The sequence below is a fragment of the Teleopsis dalmanni genome, chromosome 2 (genome assembly GCF_002237135.1).
Source record: "Teleopsis dalmanni isolate 2A chromosome 2, ASM223713v2, whole genome shotgun sequence".
In the NCBI taxonomy this organism is placed as follows: domain Eukaryota; kingdom Metazoa; phylum Arthropoda; class Insecta; order Diptera; family Diopsidae; genus Teleopsis; species Teleopsis dalmanni.
The window spans coordinates 77187906-77212143 of record NC_051847.1 but is presented as its reverse complement, the minus strand read 5'-3'; the positions used below and the strand labels follow the sequence as shown (position 1 = coordinate 77212143).

At 29.1% G+C, this 24238-nt stretch overlaps 3 protein-coding genes across 3 annotated transcripts in view; 1 reads left to right on the top strand and 2 right to left on the bottom strand.

The window, feature by feature from the left end:
• The window catches only part of LOC119684862 (cytochrome P450 9b2-like), a 286885-nt gene that overhangs the window by 187427 nt on the left and 75220 nt on the right, over positions 1-24238 (bottom strand). The gene's annotated exons all lie outside the window — the stretch shown is intronic.
• Positions 1580-5392, top strand: LOC119684865 (programmed cell death protein 2-like). The gene is made up of 4 exons (XM_038098998.1): positions 1580-1845; positions 1904-1998; positions 2057-2141; positions 4361-5392. Exons 1-4 carry the CDS (start codon positions 1672-1674, stop codon positions 5090-5092), a joined length of 1086 nt encoding a protein of 361 aa, XP_037954926.1. The 5' UTR covers positions 1580-1671; the 3' UTR covers positions 5093-5392.
• LOC119684855 (N-alpha-acetyltransferase 35, NatC auxiliary subunit homolog) lies at positions 5889-9509 on the bottom strand. The gene is made up of 7 exons (XM_038098987.1): positions 9234-9509; positions 8767-9172; positions 8131-8701; positions 7887-8068; positions 7241-7785; positions 6696-7179; positions 5889-6196 (listed from the first exon to the last, which is right to left on the bottom strand). The coding sequence occupies exons 1-7, from the start codon at positions 9242-9244 to the stop codon at positions 6056-6058; spliced, it is 2340 nt and encodes a 779-aa protein (XP_037954915.1). The 5' UTR covers positions 9245-9509; the 3' UTR covers positions 5889-6055.

The window sequence follows — 24238 nt, the reverse complement described above, 5'->3', positions numbered from 1 at the left end:
GAAAACTAAAACAGTGTTAAATACTGCTAACTTATACGGCGTTTACATTGGCCGAAAATGGCTCATTTTGAATGACTCATTTGAAAGTGTTTACATTCGTTGTATTTCATTCGTTCTCATGGTAACAATTCAAACTGAAATAAAACTACTAAACATTTGTTTATCTTTTTTTGTAAATATGTCAAAACAGCTTTTACAAACTGTCAAAATGCCATGAAGAGCTTTCATTTAGGGTATGTTCAATAGATTCCTTTGCATTTGGAACATATGTGGAATGCATTCGAACGTCATTCATACAGAATGTGAGAAAATTGCTCATTTTGTGCTTGAAATTTTATATGCAAGAATGAGCCATTCGATACTCATTTTCGATTTTTGACCAAAATGAGCCATTTTCGGCCAATGTAAACGCCGTATTAGCATTAACTAGTGATGTTAAAGTTTGAAAATTATATTAACGAATTAGTTCACGATCTCGTATTGCATATAAGTGTATTTATATAAAAAATTTTGTATAAAATTTAATCGCAAATCTGTTTAAATTTTTTTTACTTCTCTTATTTTTACTGTTTAATGCAGTATTATTAAAATTGACGGCAATAATCTTAATTATTCAGATATTCGGAGTGATGAAAACATATTAAACGTTCAGGAAAAATATTTTATATATTTCATTTAATATAAATGAAATGCAAATTAGAAGGAAATCCGAATTACCAGAGACTCTGCACTAGCGAAGATCTACTATAATTATTTTAAATAATAATGACAAGCTTATCTTTGAGTTTCGATATAAATTATTATAACTATAAATCCAAAATACAAACGCTTACTTCATACGTTATTTGCAGGTGTAACTGTTATTTGTGGATCGTATTCATTGAAATAGTTTCTATAATAACTAGTAAACTTCATCATTAATTACAAATCTTCGTTTCTCACTGTGCCTCAATTTAGTTATTCTACTTAAAGGTTATCATGTAAATTAAATTTTTTTTTTATGTATTTTTACTTTAATTTTATTTATTAGTAATAAAATTTAGTTTGTACGAATTTATTGGGAATTTAACTCAAATTTTTCACATACGCAAAAAATTGGAATATAAGATTTGTTAGTTTTTTTATGTATAATTTTTAATATTATTATTAATATTATTATTTTAATTTATTTATAAATTTTGTTTAAATATGAAATTTATTATTATATATCTCAAATTTTAAAAATCATATATACTTTGTTAGTACAATATAGTTTATTATTATTATATATTATATAGTTATTATATATATTAATATTATATATCAATATTATATTATATAGTAGTACGTAATTACTGTATAGTTTATTTTTTAGTTACAATTATTTTGTTTTTCATTACGCGAAAATTTAAATTAAGAGTTCGTATAAAATATTCATACATAAAATGCGAAAATTTTATTACGTACTGTACTTCTAGACACACGTGAAATCAGCGTCAATCAGCTGTTTTCATAAACGTTCAATGAATTTGTTATTCACATGTACACAATTTTGTGAAGAAAATAAATATTTTGCAAGATACATAAAAATATTAAAACAGTTTTGTGATTTTAATAAATATTTGTGATTATTTGCATTTTGCAATAACAAGATTTTTTCACATTAAATAATTATTAATATTAAATACAAATATGAGCGATATGGACTTAGGATTTCCGGAGCAATGCGAACCGGGTTGGTTAACGAATCGTTATTTTCCAAGTAAAGTAGGCGGTAAACCAGCTTGGTTAGAGTTGGACTTATTACCAAGTAAAGAGGAAATGTTTTGTGATGAATGCAAAACTCCAAAAACATTTTTATGTCAGGTAAAGAATATTGCACTTAAAATTGTTTTCCATATAAACACACACGATATTCTTTTAGATCTATGCACCATTTGGAGATGAACATAATTTCCATCGTACTATTTTTGTTTTTGTTTGCCGCACAGCAACATGTCAGAAAGCCAATACAGCAAGGTTCGTGGTTCTGCAACAAATTTTTGGTTAACAATAAAATTTTCATTTTGTGTATTAGCAATTTAATGGTTTTAAGAAGTCAACTGGCAAAAAAGAACAAGTTCTACTCTGAGATACCGCCAGATGAAGATGCTGATGTTTTGGTAAGGAGTTGAAAATATTTTTAAATGGTCACTAATCAATGCTATTAACAATGATTTTATGTAAATTTTGGAGTAGATGAAATACTGAGATGGAATTTTTATTCCACACTAATTCTTTTCCTATATCTTGAAATATTTTGCACTCCAATACGCATTCTTTTAACATTTTTAAAAACTACAGACTGCTTAAAACATATATCGATTTATTTAAATAGGAAATATAGGTTCAGAAGAATTTCAATACCTTTATAGTCACAAACTCATTTCCGAAAACGCTAATAAATATATATTTCAAGTTAATAGGATTTCTTACAAAAGTGTTTCGGGACTTAAGTAGCAATCAAGTCTACTTCCTGGAGTCATTCATTATGCATACACCCATGTGGCACTCACCCCTTCTGTTAAGAATCAAACAAGGAGTTTCATTTTATTCGCTGACACAACTTAATGTAGTGTGTTCATCCTCAACGGCACTATGTATTCTAGAGATATCATAATGTCTGTAAAAGTTAACAATTTACTGTTAACGTGAATAAACGGTAAAAATGCCAGAATGACATGTGCAGTTTAATATAAAAAGATCTGATATCTTAAATCCGCAATATATATTTTTTATAATTACATATTTACTAAGTATTTTTATATCCGATTGTGGTTTCACCTTCGGAAGTTTGTTTTACTCGCTTTTCCAACGAATGTTGGAATTTCGAAAACAGTGGTGGGTGCCAGTTGAAAATCGATAAAGACGGTTAATTTTGGGGACATAGATCTTATAGTTAATAAGAATTAAATGTTTATTATTGCAGTTTGTTAATTTCGTAATAGGTCTGATCTGCCTAGTGAAAATTCTCTCCAAAAACTATTAGGAAAATGTGAAAATTTAGAATAAGAATCGTATTCTAGATTGTTAAAGGAGATAATTAGAGTTCATATCATTCGACTTTAATTAGTCCATATAGATGTTTATTGCATATATTTTAAATTATAAATTGTCGATTAATGGTGTTGGCGACAGTTAGCACCTTTACTCCTTTTGGGCGCTCCTCATTTGTTCTACATTAGAAAAACTTAATAATCTGCCTAACTTTTATTGTGACACTCCTATTTTTATTCATGATAGTACGGTTACCGGAAATTCTTCCCGCCGTCGCTTGAATTCTTCAAAATGTACTTAGAAATCTAATTTGTTGAATAGTGGTGACAATAATAAGATATTTATATATATCAGAATTTCTCTCATCACCAAGGAGTTTTGATTATTTTCCTTAAAGAATGCCCTACATTTTCTTGGATTCTTGTTTTGTTATTCAATGATTGCTTAATGTTAGGCGTTGAAAGTTAGTTGCTAATTTTGTAGAAGGTGTGATGACGACGAAAAGGAAGAGACAATTGAGTATCTTCTCGTCTTTGCGATTTTCTCCGTCTTGTTTTTGTTGTTATTATTATGGTAGCCCGCAGGGATTTGGAAACCAGGTATCATGAAAGAATTCCACGAAGAATACATGGGTTATGATGTGAATGGATAACGGTTGAGTAAGGATGAAGAGGGGATTAGAGGGTAAGGATGGATGGGATTTAAATTGAAATCAACCTGGGTCCAGATGGAAAAACCTACCTTAATGGGGTGGATATCAGTTGTGTATATATAGATAAGGTTGTGTATGGGTAATGGTTAAGTGAGGGTGAGATTAGGGAGTGGAGATGGGTGGGATTTAAAATAAAATCAACCTGGCTCAAGACGGAGAAGCCTACTTCAATAGAGTGGATGCCTGCTGTATAAATTCCCACGGGATATCACAACAATAACATTGAGTTTCTTCTCTGCTAGAGTTTCTTCTCTGGCCCTAAGCTTCACGAGGAGAAGAAGTCAACAGTGAGTTAGTAAGAGAAAGTATTCTTGAATAGTTTGGGCAAAATTGTCAAAATGGTCTTAATACCTGTTTTGATGTTTAAAAAGCTCTGTGGTTAGTTTGCCGGGGAAACGTGAGTAATTTTTTGAAATGGAATTTGGTGGAATTATACCGGACCAATAAGCTTAAGTTTGTCATAATGAATAATAGATTTACCTATTTTACTCTTCATTGAATAAATCTCTTTATAATTATATTTTAAAAGTGCTTGATTGGTTGATTATCTAGGGACACATTAATTAAAAAATATCTAATTGTAGCTAATGACACTTATATGGTTCTAAAGTATATTCTTAATTTCTTTTACAGCCACCTATAATGCCCAACAAAAAGTTGTGCATAGTTTGCGGATGTTTGGGACAACTCCAGTGCAGTCGTTGCAAAAATGCTAACTATTGTGCAGCAGAGCATCAACGTGCACACTGGCCACATCATAAAACGATTTGTTCTGCGGCTAATGTAACAGAAAACGAAGTAAACAAAATTAATGCGATTGCATTTCCAAAATTACTATTTCCAGAATATGAAATCACTATAGAACCATGTGATGAAAACAATCGTGTAGATTTGGACAAAGATGATGAGGCCAAAGAAAAAGAACAAATGGCTGAATATGAAAAACTGGCAGCTGAAGGTAAAACAGGTGCATTAAATAATGTTCCAGATGGGGAATTAGAAAAATATGCTGGTGGTACCTCAACGGGTATGGATGATAAATATTTCCGTAAGTTCAAGAAAACTATGTGGAAACAGGAAGCACAAATTTTACGTTATAAACGTAATGGTGAACCATTATGGATAAGTAATCCAGAAAAGACTATAGCAGCACATTTGGTTATACCCAATTGCGAGTTATGCGGTGGACCAAGACAATTTGAATTTCAAATTATGCCACAAATGCTCTACATATTCAATAATGAAGCCATCGATTGGGGTGTATTGGCTGTATACACTTGCGTCAATAGCTGTAAGATACCAGAAGATATTGGTTATGTCAAAGAATATATAATCAAACAAGATGTCGTTGATGATAAAAAATAGCATTTCAGTTAGTATAAGTAAAATTGGCAATCCTTTAAGTCCATGATAAGAGTAAAATTATTACAAAAAGCTAAACAGAACTGACTCAAGTGTGAGAAAGTCTGTATTATATTTAATCTTTATGGTAATGCAATTTTAATCTGTGAAATCTCAGCTATTGAGATATCTAAAAATCGACTACATATAACTTTTAACTCTAAATGTTCTATATAAATCATTATCCTGTTGAACGTAATTTAAATGTCTTAAGAAGGCACATTTTGTTAGTTTGATATACTAAATACAGTTTTAAAACTTTAATTTGAGATGTACACCATTTTTATATTTACACGATATTTAATTACTATATAAAGTTTTAAAAAGCTTTACATACGATATGGTTATCAATCATTTAAGCAATTAAAAATTATTCAAACTCAGTGGCTATCTTACCAAGTCTAACTTACTGAGTGTATTTATATTTAATCTCGCTTATATTTAGAGCAATAAGTAAAGTACTAACTGCATGCCTCAAGCAGTAAGACTAATATTATTAAACATTTTTATTTAAATATAATTTAATGTTTTTAAAAGAAATAGAATCGTTGCAACGGCTATGCACCATATGGAGAAACCTAACAGTTATCTACTGGTTATAACAAGCCACTAGTGTCGCTCGTTAGAGCAGTTTAGATTCTAACATTTCTTTACTAAATATTGGCATTGGAAGAAACTAAAAATTTCATTCTTAATTCTATTACATATTTTGTTTTTTTATTATATTTTGCAAACAATAAAATGACATATATTTGTATTATTATTAAATTAAAATATATTTACGTTTACAAACTTATTTGTAGTATTAATTTGATGAATTATATTAAACCGAAAAATGCTACATTATATTTATTATGTCAAAATCTATATATTTTGCGTTTTAGTACCTTTTGAAATAACCGTTCCAGCCGGCACAAATTTAATACACTAATTCAGTTTGATTATGGGAAAATGACGATGTGTAGAAAAATCGAATTCAGGTTGCTTTTTCGTATGTTTCTGATGGCCTTTTGCTAAGACATTCATAACAACAAAATTTACTCTAGCTACTTGCCGTAAATCCAGAATCTGAAAGATAAATTTTTTATTGATTTTAAAATTAATTATGACGAACGAAACTATTTTTCTTTCGAACAGTAGTAAATTGCAACAACAAAACAAACTATACAAGTACAACCCTTGGTACTCGCAGTCTTAAATTATTTAGGAATCGTTATTATTATTGTTATGGGATGTAGCACTTCGACATTTATGTCTATTGTGTCCGCTTCTGGGTATAGAGTAGGTCTCTAAGCCCTATAGAACCTACTTTACGGAGTTTTATTGACACTTCCGAAAGGGTATACATTGCCAAGAGTCTATTCCGTTTATGCGTTATCGCATTTTACGCATTACGAATCGTTAAATATAAGAAAAATTTCCAAAAAGACCAATGATGGAAATTTTTTGCAATACTAGAAACCACTATATTATATGCTCAGGTAAATATTCAATTAATTAAAAGTAAAAAAATTTTGTTGTTGCAATTCACTATCTTATAATATTTTTAGTTGCTATATGTATTAACCTCTTGATCTGGATTTTGCATATTTTCTAGTATGCTACGTGCTTGATCGAAATGTCGCGCCGCATGTTCATAAATTTCGGATGAATCTGGACGCATCATATGCTCACGTATGCTTTCATATTCCTTATATCGTATACGCGGCGGACTAGATAATGTTTGAAATGGCGCAAAACGACGCGAATAACGTATTTCTTCACTATCAAATTGAGACATTGGCTGTTTTATACGTCCATCTTTGGTCAGTGCACCCATGCCCTTATAAAAACCACCACACATGCTCAATAATGCATGATAGTAAACAATTTCTTGTCGATATGGTTTCTGTTGTTTTTTGTTCTTTTTTGGCTTAGTTTTACGATTTTTTCCATTACCTCCAGATTGTAATCTACTTAATTGTTCGGCATATTCCTCTTGAACTAACCAATTGTTTTCAGTGCGTGTTAGGGCTGATACAATAAAACCAATTAATAGTTCATATGGATACCTATTTTTTTAAAAAAAAAAGAAAATTAATAAAAATAAATTAAAGATGAAATGGTTCTTACCAATATATGTAAATATATTCATGCACTGAATATAATTCCAGTTCGAATCCAGACATCAGATAAAGCATCATTGCACGGAAGCAGTTGTAATGTACCCAAGTTGAGAATTGTGCGCTATACTTGAGTGCTGTGGCATGTGGTTCATTCCCCTCGGCCGCCTTTTCACTAGCTAACACGCTCAAATGCGAGTCCAAACGTGCAGCCTCTACTTGTATTGACTCAAAACTCTCTAAAAATCTTGATAGCTTCTCACGTTGCCTTGCTCTGTTGTAACCGCAAATGCGTATGAATTGCACAAAAGTTGACATGGAGGCACAATAACGAAAGAAAGTTTCCAAATGCATTTGTATTTTGCGATCTGTGGCTAATGCGTGTTTTGGATTTAGTATGGGTGGAGAATTGAATGCTCGCACTGAATCCCAAAGAAAGTCTTTCATGGGTATTGTGCCGAATATAAGACGATCGTGTGACATAAATAATGCCTGTAGAATACTGCGTGAAAGTATACAATTTCCATATCTCCGACTAAAGTCTATGAAAAAATTCTGCGATAAAAAGGAAATAAGAAAAATTATTTTAAACAAAATATTTCCAAGCCATACGTTTAAAATAACAACACTGAACCTCAATATTGATTACAGCTTACCAAAACTGTATAATAATCGCGCATTTTGATTACTTTGCAGGCGTGTTTCAAGTGTAGCGCTACTTCTTCATAAAATTGTATACTCGAATGTCGATCACGTATTTTGACTGTACGTGGAAAGGTTGGCGGTTGACTACGATTATGTATACGCGATGAGTATCCCATCGGATTTGGAAGATCAGCTGTAAAAAGTTTAATATATAAAATTTATTATCAACAAAAAAAAAAACACAGTCTTAGTTACAGTCTTCCTCTGGTGGTGTGCCTTTGTCAATAGTGCGTTTTATTTGCGGTACCAGCTCTAATGTTGCATTTAAATTTTTATAGATTTCGTTAATGATGGCTTCATCCGGTGAAGTTGATGTTGCAAAGTCGAATAGATATATTGCATGATAAAAATGTCGCATATACCTTAAACGATGCACCACTGGCATGATATCTTCAGGTTGTGCTGAATTTTTATTTTGACGCAATAATTCGTCTTCAGCTTCTTTAATTTGTGTTGTTACCGCATACGGTAATGACTCCTCCGCTGACATTATGGCTAAATTACCATAATATTGAAAATCTTCTTCTTCATTTACGCTGCTTATCACAACAATTTTTTTAATAATTAATACAAGATTTCGTACTGCATAGCAAAAGCTACGTAATGATTTGTCCTTTATCTTAGCTGGCGCATGTAAGTATAGACATGTGAGTAGCACTTGGTCCATTGAGTTACCTTCTAACCAAGATACAATACAAGCAAATAGTGAATCAAAGACACCTAAATATTCTTCTACAGTCAAATTTTCTAATTTTAAAACTCCAGCCTAAAAAACAAAACATTAATATTTGCTTAATTGTAAAATGCAAAAAAATAAAAATATTTATTTACCTCTACTGCGGTTTCGAAAGTGTATGCAGGTTTATCATTTTTATTATAGCCCATGCCCATGTCCATTTTTGGATCCATCATTTCGATAGCTGACATGGCTTCAAGCAGACCAAACATTATATCTTGCGCTAGCTCACCTAAACTCAGTTCATTACATGAATCAAAAAAGTCTTTCGTTATATCGACCCAACCAAATTGTGGATATGTTGGTACGATATCGCTTTGATTATTTGCACGCTGTGAATCACCATCCATATAACCACATTCTTCGGATGACCATTGCCCTCCTTCTGATGTTTCTGATTCAACTGAATCCATTGTTGTTTGATGTAATGGACATGTATTTGATGAGGCTGCTGCAGCTGCAGTGGCCGCAGTCGCTGCATGAAAGTCTGCTTGACCAATGCTAAAAACACTCCAGAATGTTTATATTCTAATATTTGACTGAAAAGCAACATTTTACTTACATGGGATTCATTTATTGCACTGCTTACACTTTCGTTTTATAATTTATGTAAAATTTGGCCAAAATTTTCTTTTAATAAAACATTTATAAAAAATTTATATATCCCAAAATAGTTTTTGGGGTTCAATGACAAAAAAAATTACGAACTGTCAAAATTCATTTGACAGCTGTAGCCATATGGGTAGTATGTAAAAAGTTGGCAACGCAAGATGTTGCTGTTAAGAAAGTAAAAATGTTATGTTAACAATAGAAGTAGTAATGTTAATATAGAAATAGCTACTGCGGTTAATCATAATTTATAATTAAATTAATTACAAATTTAAGTAATAACAGTTTAATCTTATGTACGTGTTGCTATAAACTGAAATTAATACTCCTTTTTTCATAAAAAAAATACATGAAATTAAAATTTGAAATATACTTTTACATGTTAACATGATAACTATTATAATTAAACAATATGAGATAGTTCTGTTCTTCCTCTTCTTCTTCTTGTTCTTGAGTTAGTGCTATTACGCACTTTTACTCTATAATTGCTGGGGGGCTTATCACTACCCCACACTACGCTTTAACTAGGCTAAGAAATCATATCATATATGTACATAGTTCTGTTATTTAACTCCTGAATCATTGCCTCGTAATTTAAAGCTATAACTAAAGTTAAGTAATCTTAGCTAAGACAGTTTTAGAAATTTTAATACTAAAGCTCTTAAATTTCGATGTTTAGTAACAGTTTCATAATGTGGCTTTCGTTGCTCTCCATCTACCGCAAAAAAAAATAAATTACTTTATTTAGTCTTAATCTTAGTTTTATAGAGATTGGGTGCCAATGGAGTGGAGAACTGCAACTATGGCTGATTGTTTGTGTTGCTTTTGGGAGAATTTCACACAAATATTTAAAAATATACTACTGAAATAAGTAATGCTACCAAATGTGTCATTTTTAATTACTGTTATGATAATTGTAATATTCTTTTCAATTATTAGAGGATTTATATAATTTACTTACATCTTAAAACTATAACTAGCTACAACCTCTGGACTCTAGACTTGTTCACAATGGTTAAGATATATTCATCTAGTATTTTAAATATTGCTCTACAGCTTGAAATTTGAGTTCAATAATGTTAAAGTTTAAAGTTCTGAAGTTAGATGGAAGCATAAACATTAACCTTCAACACCACTTCTGTTCATCGTCATTCTTTAACTTCATAAGAATCGTAGGGCCTCAGTAAAACATTAGATATGCAAATCGGTTTATTATAGTAGTTTCAGTTTGCCAAAAGCACAAAATATGGATCTGTTGATGCGGTAGGCATAATTTTATTTATTACATTAAACAATTACTATATTATTATTACTATAAGCAAAAATTGATATTAGTTTATAGGTCATAATAATATATAATATAGTTCATATTAACATATATTAATACATAATAATATGAAGTATATATATATATTAATATATATGTCATTTAAGTAGACTCTGATAGAAGACAGTTGAAGTAAGCAGCTGTATCACACCCAGATGAAGGGTAAGATTAATCATCTACAACAGTACCGGGGCCTGGACTAAATCACACCGATGGAATAAGTGACTAATAGGGAAGTAATACTAATGTAGTCCCGGGGTAGAACAAGGGAGTGGTTTAGAACGTGCGAGTCGGGTACTCTCCTTCCGGGACACCGAATTGTGATCGTAGGCATACCACTCCTCCTTGCCACAAAAAAAAATATATTATATCATTTATAATTTTAATCATGTGGAAGAAAATTGAAAGTTTAGAAAGTTATTACTATAATAAGATGAGTCCACATTAAAATTGACTTTGAAGTATTTGCGAAAAATTTATTTACAATTATTTGGAGGTATGATTCTAGCACCTATATAATAATTAGATTACTAACGAAGGTTAATTCTATATCTGTATATAAACTACTTATAGAGCTATAAAGGACTCCTTCTTAGAATATTAGTTGGGAATATGGAAAATGTCGCTGAAGCAATTCAGACTAATACCGGAATTGAAATTGAAAAATATTTAAATTTATTATATGTATCTGTCTTACTTCGGTAATCAAAACGATTTTGGAAGTTACATCTATAAGCTTTCTAATCTCTATAACATTAAAAGTAATAATATTAAATTTAAGAGTGGAGGCAGTAAGACAGCTGGGATGAGTAGTAAAGCAGATTAAATTTGTAAACTTTAAACTATTCTGAAGAATTTAAGTCTAATGTATGGGAATATTGACTATTTTTATTTTGAAATAGAAAACTTGAAACCAAATAGTTTAGCGGGAATCAAAATTTTAAAAGAACCAATAGTTTCCGCTTAATTTCTCGTTATAAATTTACTATGTCCCTTATATAATGATATATATGTAATATAAGTTTCAATTGATTAGTTTATATGTAACTAAAATATAATCTTTTAAAGCTGTATTGGTAAATTTTTCTACAAAACTTCACTCGTTTGTTTCTGGAAATGATGAAATAGTTTTTTTCTGACAAAATCTGTGTGAAGAAAACTCATTCACCTATCTCAAAAACTGAGATCGCAATTTGTCTTAAAACATGGACTCACAGACTGATATATTAGAGTGTATCACGTTATAAGGGGAAAGATAAAAATAAACTTTTGAATGGGCGCACCCCCTAGGATCTCCAACTGAGCAGTTAATCAAGATCTCCAACTCATTAAAAAAGCTATTTCATTGAAATATTGAACGCAGTTTTGATGAAAATGACCAATTCATTTATAGTACTTAGCAAAAGAACTCATGGCCATGGCAGTCTTTGATAGCACTGTTTCAGTAAAGGCGAAAGCAAAAATGATAGTAAATCTTAGTCACTCATCATTTAAATACGTTCCAAAAAATAAAAAACTTGATCTTTCAGATATTAGAAAATTTGAACCAACACTGAGTGATTTGAGGTCATGTTCTCAAGGAATCTTAGTGCTTTTGTGACTGAGAAGGGAAATAAGTTTTTTCGATCGTTTTTGCCTGTTGATCAGTTTTATCAGTTTAGATCCTTCGACATGGATTATAGACAGATTATAGAGATGGACTTAAATTGGGATGTAGAGCTCTTATAATTATAATATTATTGTGCAATAGTTTAAGATCCATTATCCGAAAACTGGTTATTGAAACACCCAATTGATATATACGTATATATAGCAATTTTAAACTATTTTTTTCATAGTCGGAACTTATCTAAAAGAAATATAAATCCGGTTCAATTACCGAAAAAACTATAAGTGAAAAATGTGGCCGATTTTTTTCACAACTAAATTAATGATTCATTCAATTTCATTGTTGAAGAACATATACTCGTAAGCAAAGGCTTTCCTCTGGGTGATATGGTAAGCGTGAGCAGTGAAGCACAGTACCGCAACTCACTGATAACAGCCGGATTTAAATACCTAAAGAGAAGCTGTGATAAATACAAAATATAATGTTACTTATTGTAAGTTGATTCACTATTTTGTTAGTAAATTAATTTTAAAATAAATTATAAAAATAATTAATCAAGAATCTTTGATCTCATTTTAATCATACTCGTATCAAGTAGAACTACTCGAATAATGCCTCTGATAATGAGCCCTGTTTAACACGTTGTCTGTTATCAGTTCAAAATTTATTATCTTCAATTGATAATTTTAATATTTTTTAATAAGTTTATACTATCGAGATAATAAAAATTTCCATTAATCAATAAAAAAGTCTGGGCATGATATTTTTTATTCATAATAAACAAAATAATTATATGTACCGCCCAATTATTTACATTTATTATTGAAATAATTATTTTATATTATATATGATTTTATTGTCAGTTATGATAATGGTGACTATTTTACTTAATAGAAACTATTATATTTAATAGAGAGGTAGTGAAAAAGGGTGTTAAATTGCATATGTACCCATTATATAAATTGTTAGCAAATTAAAGGCAAAGGCCTTAGTATTAAAAATGATATATTTCCAACATAAATAGATCAGACTAAAAATCGATTTCTTAATTAGACATTGCACTAACACATCGTTCAAAGAGGAAATTAATTAATACTGACACGAACATATTACAGAACGTGAAACCGCCTATCTAATCTGGTCGAAGATCCTATGATTATCAGATAATGGATCTACTATCTACATTTGACTTTGATTGAATGAGTCAAAAGACATTATGTAGTTTATCCACAGCTTTAAGTGTTCTAGATTAAAATAGCAATATCTTCTTTTAACGATAATAAATTTGGAGTTAGATTATCAACAGATTTTTTTTGTGACCTTGTGCTAAGCTATTGTTAACTTTATGCCGAGAAGTCATCGAAAGCTACGTCAGATGGATGCTATACTGTAAGTTATTCCCTGCTAAAAATTTCAATAAATTTGTATTTTACACTACATGTTATATAGATATAAAAATTTAATCGAAATTTCAATTATAAATTTATTACATTAAGTTTATTTCCAATCGATTTCGAAGTTTTCGACAGCACTGCCAAGCAGAAAGTATAACACATTGCATTGAAAAATGGAAACCATACCTAAGACTATTCTGGAGAAAGTGAAAGATATTCCACATGAGGTTAACTATCACTTAAATCAACCAAATCAGATAGGTTTACTTAAAGACTCTATATCTTGAACTATATATATTATATTCTTTATTGATAGTTCTTAAATAAGAACTTCGAAGTAACAAAATAGTCTAATTGGACAATTATTATAAACATGGGGAGTGTCCATATATCAAATCTAAATACGTATTATCCGAAGTTATAATATCCAGTGTCATATTTCTAAACGAAATTAGTATGTAGATACAATAACGTGTTCAGAGATCTTGAAATTAGAGCCTTAGAGTAAAAAAATGGACCCATTGCACAATTATTGAAGCCTTACACTCCTTATGTATCAAGTTACAAGTCATATTATCCTGTACCATATCTCTTGACGAGATCACTTGATACAATTCGTAGATCTGAAAATAAGAGCCTTAGAGTAAAAAAAATTGATCCATAAGACAACTATTAAAACCTCATACGCTCCACATATCACATCAAAAGTCGTATTATCTGTGTCATATTTTTAAACTAGATCATTAGACACAAACACATATTCGGAATTCTAAAAATTAGTCTTAGATTAAAAACAAAACCCTTGATTATTATTCGTAGACTCTGCCATAGACTCTCCTTAAATCTGATCTAAGCAAAATTTACTTTCAAAATCGTTAACTTTGCCGTTTTCGATTGGTAAATCTGGTTTAACTTTTTTAATCAATATTCACTTTTAGTGGAATTTTTATTTTCAGTTGGTAAATCTCTAGTGAAATGTATAACACTTGAGATTAACTTATAACACTCTAGATATTTTGCTATAGTAGCAAGATTATCCTCAAACTAACAGCTGTTTTTATATGACTTGACGAACAATGTGTGATTTGATTAAATATATATACTATATTTATGAATAATATAAATGTCTACTAATACTTATATAAAAATGTTAGATTACTCTACAAAATGTTCGTTTAGACAATAGAACTTGACAGTTTGAGAGTGAATCTATATTGAATCCAGATTTACCAATCAAGAATGCAAGAAGAATGAAAGAAAGAATAATCTAGTATTAACGTAACAATTACATGCGCAAATCAATATTTGTTTCTCACTAATTATCTCATAATAAATGTTATTTATTACGTTAAATGTATGTATTTATAAGTTGATATATAGATATATATTTAATAATTAAATATATATTTATATTCATTTAAAAAGTGTCTTAATCTCATTGTTATACTATGTTCAGACAGTCAAATTTCCTTAATTTCGTAAAAAGGAAATGAAGTTAATTTCGAAAGTGTTCATACTGTCCCAAATTAGGGAAAAATCATATGTTTTTTGTTTACAAATCGAATATTAAAAATTACATGCTACAAACACTATTTGTATCTGGGAAATTTTAAAAGTTGATTATTATAACTATAAAGAATGGCATTCAGTATTTTTATTACCTTTAGTGGATTTCATGTAAGTGAATTATTATTTTTTACTCTATTTTAAATTGATAACAGTTACAGTTCTTTTCTCTGTATTCAAGTTTAAAAATATCCCGGTTTTATTAAAGTCAACTGTCACTGACATTTATTACAAAAAATGTCTATTTTTCGTTATCTCAACTTATCTTTTGCTGAAAATTTATCTTACGCATAGTTGCATTTGAAATGTTCCTTCATTTCAGCCTTTATTTCAACGAAATTAAGGTCAATTTTCTTAATTACATTCTAACCTCAAAACTGAATTGTGTATGGAAAAAACAACTTAATTTCACTGAAACGAAGATGAAATTAAGATTTTTGCGAAATTAAGATGTATGTTCATATACATCTTAATTTTATTTTATTTTATTTTAGTATTATAAATATATCGTAATTAAGTAACAGAAATCAAGTATCGAGTATATGAGTAAGTGACTAAGTAAGTTTATATATTTAATAAATAAATATATATTTATATTTATTTAAAGAGTATCTAAATCTGATTATTATTAATATATCATACTTAAGTAACAGAAATTAAGTAACGACCCTCGTTTCTGAGTGTTGCTATTGAGTGTATTTTATGTTTTTGGCGCTCTATTATTTGGGGTTGTTGTGTTTGATGGCGGCAAGTTGTGGCATGTAACGGTTTATTCCAAATGATTGTGAGGGGTTGAATTGTTTTGTTTACTATAAATCTGATTCAGTATCCAACGCGTTGCCTCATGGTACAAACGTTCATACGGTAGACAGAACAGAAATAATCCAAGAGTGGCGGCGATAATCAACACAAAACCAAAAACAATATTTCACTTTCATATCAATTCACCGCAATCAGAACAACTCGGGCCGCATCAAAATAGTGTAAGTTTATTTACAAAAACAATAAACAAAAAAACAATATTAAAACTAAAACTAAAATAAAAATAAAAATAAAAATAAACAATAATAAATAATATTTTAAATTAATTGCCATTGGCTGGCGTGTGTTATTCTTGTCTGAAAAATGATTTCAAAATGAATTTGAAACCAAAAAATTTACAGATTAAAGTTGCGCCAAATATTAATAGGCAATAAAAAGAAAAAATTTACAATATTTTAAATAAATTTGTTTGATTTTTAATTTTCAATTTGAAATTATAATATTCAATTTTGTCCCAAAATTAATTTTGTAATAACGAAATTTATTGTGTGCACATGAAACGAAATTTGCTTAAGTTGGCAAAATTTCAAATTAAAAATGAAACTTTTATGTTTCATTTTATTTGCTAATACGAAATACACAGAAAAAGAATAAATAACACAATACAAAAATATTAGAATTGTTATATACATAGTACATACTTACATATGTGTTACATATTTAATTAAAAATAATTAAGCGGAAAATTTAGCATTCAAATTTGGCGCTCAACCGCACGAGCTGTTCTTTTCGCAGCAGTGTGCGGTGCAGTTTTATGCAATTTTGTGGTAAACTGATAGGCGCGTTTCCTCCCATAGAGACCGCACCATGTCAATTAATCCACTGTTCTGTTGCGGTCTCAGTATTTCAGCATTTCAATACTGAAATTTGTGGTTATCCAGTACTTAAATTGTAGGCTTTTTTATATTTCTTTCCCTTGCCTTTCCCGTCAGTCAGTGTTTTTTTTTTGGTGCGTGTGCTTAACTCTTTAGAGGGTAAATGTAATTTTAATATGATTGACCCATAAAAAATGCTAAAAGTGTCATATAAAGCACCTGAACTCAAGCACGCAATATTTAAAAATAATATTCGTATTATGCCGGTATCATATTCCATTTACATCACAGAATTTAGTTCTATTATTATTTCGATTATTTTTTTTTATTAAACAGTGATTATAATTCAATTATTTTTGGATTTCTTAAAATAGTTTTATATTAAATTGATTTTTAACTTCCATTTTGACGAAACTAAATTCTAAATATAAACTATCGTTTTCAATAGAGAGTTTTGTGTCTACTGTTCGACTAATAGTCGAATAGCAGTCAAATAACCAAATAGTCAAATAGTAGTAGTAGTAGTATTTGATTCATTTATACAAAAACTACTACCAAAACACATCTGTAACCTACAGACAAATAGCTTTAACCAAAGAAACTAAATTCTAAATATAAACTTTCGTTTTTAATAGAAAGATGTTTGTCTACTGTTCGACAAATAGTCGAATATTAGTCAAATAGTAGTAGTATTTGCTTCATCTATACAAAAACTACTACCAAAACACATCTGACAAATTGTTTTGATCAAAGAAACTAAACTCTTAGTTAATATCTATTGTTTTCAATAGAGAGGTTTTGTCTATTGTTCGACAAATAGTCAAATAGTAGTAAAATAGTCAAGAAGTAGTAGTATGTGATTCATCTATACTAAAACTACTACCAAAGCACATTTGTAATTTAAAATATTTTTTTTTGACTTCAATGTTAATAATACAGAGATTTTAATAATAATTATTAGAGAAGTTTCGAACAGTAGTGAAATTGTAACAACAAAATTTTTTTATTATTTTTAATTCATTAAATTTTTAACTAGCAATACAGCTGCTTTGAATATTGCAAAATAAATTATTAAAATAATTTTGAAATTAAAAGAAATTGAATAGTTAGTTAGTTACTTAGTGAATGGAGGAAGGAGTCCTCCTCAATTAGCTAAGAAAGCTGTTTTGAATCCACAAATCCTCAAAATAATGGGTAGTAGAGAGAAAGTCAAGCTAGAACCAGCCAGAAGTATTTGAAAAGACACGAATCTGGTCAATGCTAATGCTAGAGATATCGCCGAGATTGTTGAAAGAGGGGGCCCCTAGAAACTTAAGCCTAGTGAAGAAATTGAATAGGCAAATAACAATTTGACTGAAAGTGATGTGTTAAAGACGTTATTCATTTGATATATCATTAAATTCTAGTACTGGTTCTAGTAGATATTCTAAAATTATTAAATTTTCAAATTACAGTGATGTCTAAAAGACGTTATTCATTTAATATATCATCAAAGTCTAGAACTGGTTCTAGTAGATGTTCTGCGAATTATTAAATTGTCAAACTTTAAAATAACATGTTAAGTTTGATTTTTTTTTGTTGTATGTGACGCGTTTTATGACGAAAAGAAAACTAGAAGCGTTCGAACAGTAATTAAGAAACAACAACAAAAATTTGATTAATTTATTGCAATTTGGCTGACCATACAGTTGCTTAAAATATTGTTAAATAAATTTTTGAAATAATGTTCAAATTAAAAGAAATTGAATAGTTCAAATAATAATTTAACTGTCAGTGTCGTTTAAAAGACGTTATTCGTTTGTTATGTGAAGTCTAGAACTGGTTTTAGTAGATGTCGCGCCCTATGCGAATAATTAAGTTGTCAAACTTCAAAAATATATGTTATTTTTCTATGTTTTCACAGGATTACCGAATAAGGGTTTAATTCTGTTGTGAGACTGTACAGGAACAATAAAATTAAACTTATATACTGTTCCAATAACCGGTAAACGTTAAAAGGTATCTATCTTCTATAGGTTCTTATTTAAATACCTATTGTCTGCATCCGTCTTATTTTACCGACACAATAGTTTTGCTCACTTTACTCACTTTAAAACATCTCACTGGTATCACGATTAACACACTTTATAAAGACCAAGTGAATTTTTCTTTCATGAATACTGTTCAACTGCCCTAATGATTACCAATTTTGGCCACTGAAACCCGATAACGGGTTTTGGCCCGACGCATGTACGACTATTACTCAAAGATATTTAGATATATTAGATAATGTCTTTATCGATAGCAAATCATTAGAACATAATTTCGGATTAAGAACAGAGTTAGTTTTTGTAGAGTGGAGATTTTGAATACTTGGGAAGTGATATTCACATGCGTTTTTGAAAAGTATTCCTGATGAAGATCGATAACGAGTAATAAAATTCTTGATATACAGCAAATTAGAATCCTAATTAGGCACATATTGGCACATATTCATTCATTAATCATATCAGTGATTAACGAATCGTCGATTGTTAAACTAATATAAGATCTGCGTATACGTATACTCGTAAATAGTGAATATATAAGTACTACATACATTTTAAACGTCAAAGCGAGTTCATAATTTTTTTGATTATTCATCAAAATGAGTTATTTATGAATTAAAATTTAATACAAATATAAGAAATCTATATGTTTATGAAAGATATTTCACGTACTATGAAAAATTTTAACCTAATCAACATAATCAACTTTTTTCCATAAAGTGCTTGAAAAAGTTATTCATAAATTTTAGCAATTGAACCAACTTTATGTTAAGAAAATAATCTATTTAAAAGATAGATTTACTGCTATAAAATTGATGCTGTGAACCAAAGCATTGTTGAAAATCGGTAGCATCCATTGAGACGCTGTTCCTAAAGAGTATCTACTTATAACCTGATATTAAGCATTCATTATTAAGATTTGCATTTTAGGGGCATATAAAATTCAGTTGACCCAAGAACTAAAATCAAATAATTTATTTTGTTTCATTTATTTTGTGTAAATTTTGCAGATTGAAATTTAAACGAACTTGAAAAGAGTGCTTTTTTCATGAAAGGAAAACATCTTTAGAGATGAACTTAATTTCTAGTTAAATAGTTTCGTAATAAAAAATAATATTGTCGCGTTTCTAATTAAGGAAATCCACGTGCCGTTCATGACATAAGTTTATAATTACAAAATTAATTAATAATTTACGGTATGAACCATATTTTTTAAGAACAAAAACCCATTGCCCTTATGTCAATAGAGAACGATGCAGAAACCGGATATAAATGAATAAATTAAGATGACTTAAATGTGAAGAATATAAGATTTTAACAAAATAGTGTAACATACAATGCAAAAATATATATCTTTTACTAAATCATTTTTACAAGGCAATGGTATTAGTAAATTACAACTTGATACTTTATACTGCATGCTTCATTATTAGAGTAAAAGTGAATTTATCTACAAATAAATGAATCAAAATCAAAATCAAAAATTAAGACCAAATATGCCATAGATAATATTAAAAATAAATTTAGATCTCTGAAAAATCTGAACAACTTTAACGTTATGTTCAAAAACAACAGGCAATGCAACGTGTGGTCAACATCGTAATATCGTAATTTAAATACTTCCTCTTTTGATTCTGCAGAAGGGGGTGATCCAATTTTATACCAACATTTAATTTTAATTCTTCCTGGATTTAGAATATTTGCTCATATCATTAGATAAGAATCAGGGAAAAATAAGCTTTTGGGTCTTTAGGAATAATCTATGCTATATTAGCTATTGGATTATTAAGATTTATTGTCTAAGCTCATCATATATTTATAGTAGAAATAGATGTTAATACTCGAGCTTATTTTAGATCAGTAACAATAATTACTGCAGTTCAAACTGGAATTAAAATTTTCAGTTAATTAACAACAATTCATAAAATTCAATTAAACTATTCACCTACTACTATGTGAACTATAGGATTTGAATTTTCATTTACAGTAGGAGGATTAATAAGAGTAGTATTAGCTAATTCTTCTGTTGATATTATATTACATGATATTTATTATGTTGTAGCTCACTTTCATTATGTGTTATTAATAGGAGTTGTATTTGCTATTATAGCAGGATTTATTTATTGATACCCTCTTTTTACAGGATTATATGTAAATGCAAAACTTTTAAAAAGTCACTTCTTAATTATATTTATTCGGGTTAATTTAATATTTTTTCCTCAACATTTTTTAGGATTAGCAGGGATGCCACGATGATATTCTAATTATCCTGATGCTTATACTATATGAAATATTATTTTAACTATTAAATCTACAATTTTATTATTAATTATTATTATAATAACAATTCATATTTAAAGTCTAACAAGTTCATTTCAGTCCCCTTTATAGTTTAATCTAGCTACCTGTAAGTCATGTATAGATCCCTTAGGTCCTAGAAATATCAATGTGAGTTGATTGTCTAGATTTTGTAATAGACATTTTTACAAATTTAAGGAGTGTTTAACAGTCTTCTTCTGAAACGGAGACACCTATATATTTTTTAAAGATTTTTTAAAACGTGTTTTTAGATGAGATCTTAATAGGATTTGAATTCAGACTCTGTGTGCCTAGTTCTATAACATTCGCTTCATCCTACCATAGTGATCTGTAACATTTGTAGTCATGTTAGAAAATTATTCACAGCATTGATATATCATCAATAGTTTCAATCCCTATAATTTTAATTTGGTTTGCGTAAGAAAATATGTTACTCATACGCCTAGAGCAACCATTCTTTCGTTGAAGGTTTTTAAACATATGTTTTAAAATTTTATAAATTGTTATGTTTTTAATATAAGTTATAATTTAATGTCAGTTATGGCAAACATGACTATTTTATTGAATATAAACTTGCATATTTAGTAGAGAGGCTTCGAAAAGTGGGTCCGTCTCAGATAATAAACTGATTATTTTTGTTCAACTATTTTTACGATTGCAGTAAATGAACTGTAGTCCTACTTTGATTTTATTCTTACTTTTAAAAATAAATAAATAAATGAACTGCAATTACATTTCATAAAATAATTTTAATAAACATATATATTTTTAATAGTCCAGGCTCGTTTTCGGGATGCGAAGTAATCGAAGTTAGCAATAACTGTTTTTTCGATTGAAGTAACTGAATATCAATTATCATATTTTTATTATTGCTGTGCTGATACTGCAACCGTCTGGGTTTAGAGTAGGTCTCTAAGCCCTCTTAAGTCAAAAAAAGTAGTATAGAACCTACTTTATAGAGTTTTATTATCTCTTTCGTAAGGGTATACATTCCCAGGTGTCTATTTCGTTTGTGCTTTAGCGCAGGACATTCTAACAGCACATATGAGGCTGACTCCTCATTCTCTTCACAGAATCTAGAGTTTGCATACCTACATATATCCAGTCAATTATCATAAGTGTGATTAAGAAAAAAAAACAGTTGACAAATTTTTCGCCGTAAGCGAAAAAATATATTGTGTGTTTTAATATAAAAAAAACAAACATATTGCTACTAAGACCGTGTGTAAGTTCGAGTAAATTGATGTTAAATTAAGGGAAATAGTAAATTATGTCGGTATGGCAGCGAATGTTGATATTTACCAGAATTTCGAATAGGATAAATGAGATAAAAATAAATTAAATTAGGTGTTACCATTGTGAAAATTTTATAGGATGTTTAATAAATAAATTTAGAAACTTTTAACCAAAAACAATAAATAAATGCAACAAATAAATAATTAAATATTTACATAAGTGCAGTGCAAAATATTCCTAGGAAATTTCAATTTACTTTACCTCAATTTACTTGAACTCGCACATGGTCTAAGTGATGAATATGCAATTAATTCATTCCATAATTACCAAATTTGCACTTCACTACTTTAAAGATATTTCTATCTTGCTTTTGTTTTGTATTCACACTTTAATAAAAAAATAACAATAAAAATCTTAAATTACTTAAAGATAAAAATATATTATTAAACAAAATGCTAGCGAATCGTTTAAAAGAATTTATAAATTTGTAGCTAATTCTGTTAATAGCCTAAAAAGCGATTAGTTTTGTGTGAAAACAAATATTAATTTGCATAACAAAATTATTCGTAATACAACTGCATCAAATTAAACTTTATAATTACAATGTGACTATTGTGTTAAGTTTTTAATAAAAAAGTTATTTAAGACAACCAATAATTAGGCGCAACAACAACTGCACTTCATTAGTGAATGTTCACATCACCTCACTTCACACTATATCTTATCAAATTTTAAAATTATATTTGCACTTGAAGTGTTATCTCGACTCTACAAGTGATAACGACTCTTCTAAACTACAAGTGATATTTAGTGTATTTATTACCGCTTCTACAGTTAAAAGTGTGTTCTAAAGTTAAATATATATTATATAAAGCTCCCCGAACTTAAACTTTATAAAATTAAATTTATGTGAGTTTTTTTTTTTATTTTACACATATTAATAAAATAAATTATATGATATTTAAATACTGTTGAATAACCATTAAATTTAAAATAAAATTTAAAAATGCAATAAACCACAGAATTTCGTGCAAAAAGTGCCACAACAGCGCACATTCACTAAGAATCACACAATGCATACGTGCAGTATTTATGGTATTGCCGAGAGGATGGAATTGTGACAAGTTTTGATTGCAATTATTCTGATTGACTAATTCTGATATATTGAAATATCCTATGATCCATGAAAATGCAACTTACACGCACACATATCCATTCATCTATACAGACATGCATACACAATTTTACATATGGCGACAGCACAGCACTCAAGTGTTAGCATATGGCATTTTTTGTTTAAGCTACCCAATAGGAAATTTAATGTATGATGCATTGTCTATTGAATTCTCATTATGATTTTATAAGAGAATTGTTTGTTTAATTAAGTGAAGTATTGTTGTTATATTATATTTGTTTAATACATTGAGTTAGTGCTTATGACGTTAGACAAATAATCAAAACTGTCAGTTTTGAATAAAATTATAGTTAAAGATAAAAATTAAAAATATTAAATTAAAAATTAAAATTATTTACATTAGTTTAAAATTAATTTAAAAAACAAACAAAACAAATTATACACTCTTCACTATGTGAGTTGCTGTAACCAAAGTGTCAATGTATTATACGGAGTCCATGTACGGAGTGTCTTCATATTATTATTCTTCTGGTCGTCGCACCAAAGATGCAGATTTCGTCAGCTGTGTTTTTCATAAGAGTGTAAAGACTCCAACACCTACTTAGCCTAAGCATTTTTATACAATCGTAAGATATAAATAAACCAGGGTAACCGTTTTAAAACATTTAACTACGTTAATGCCGTTAATGTATCTCATACTGTACACCA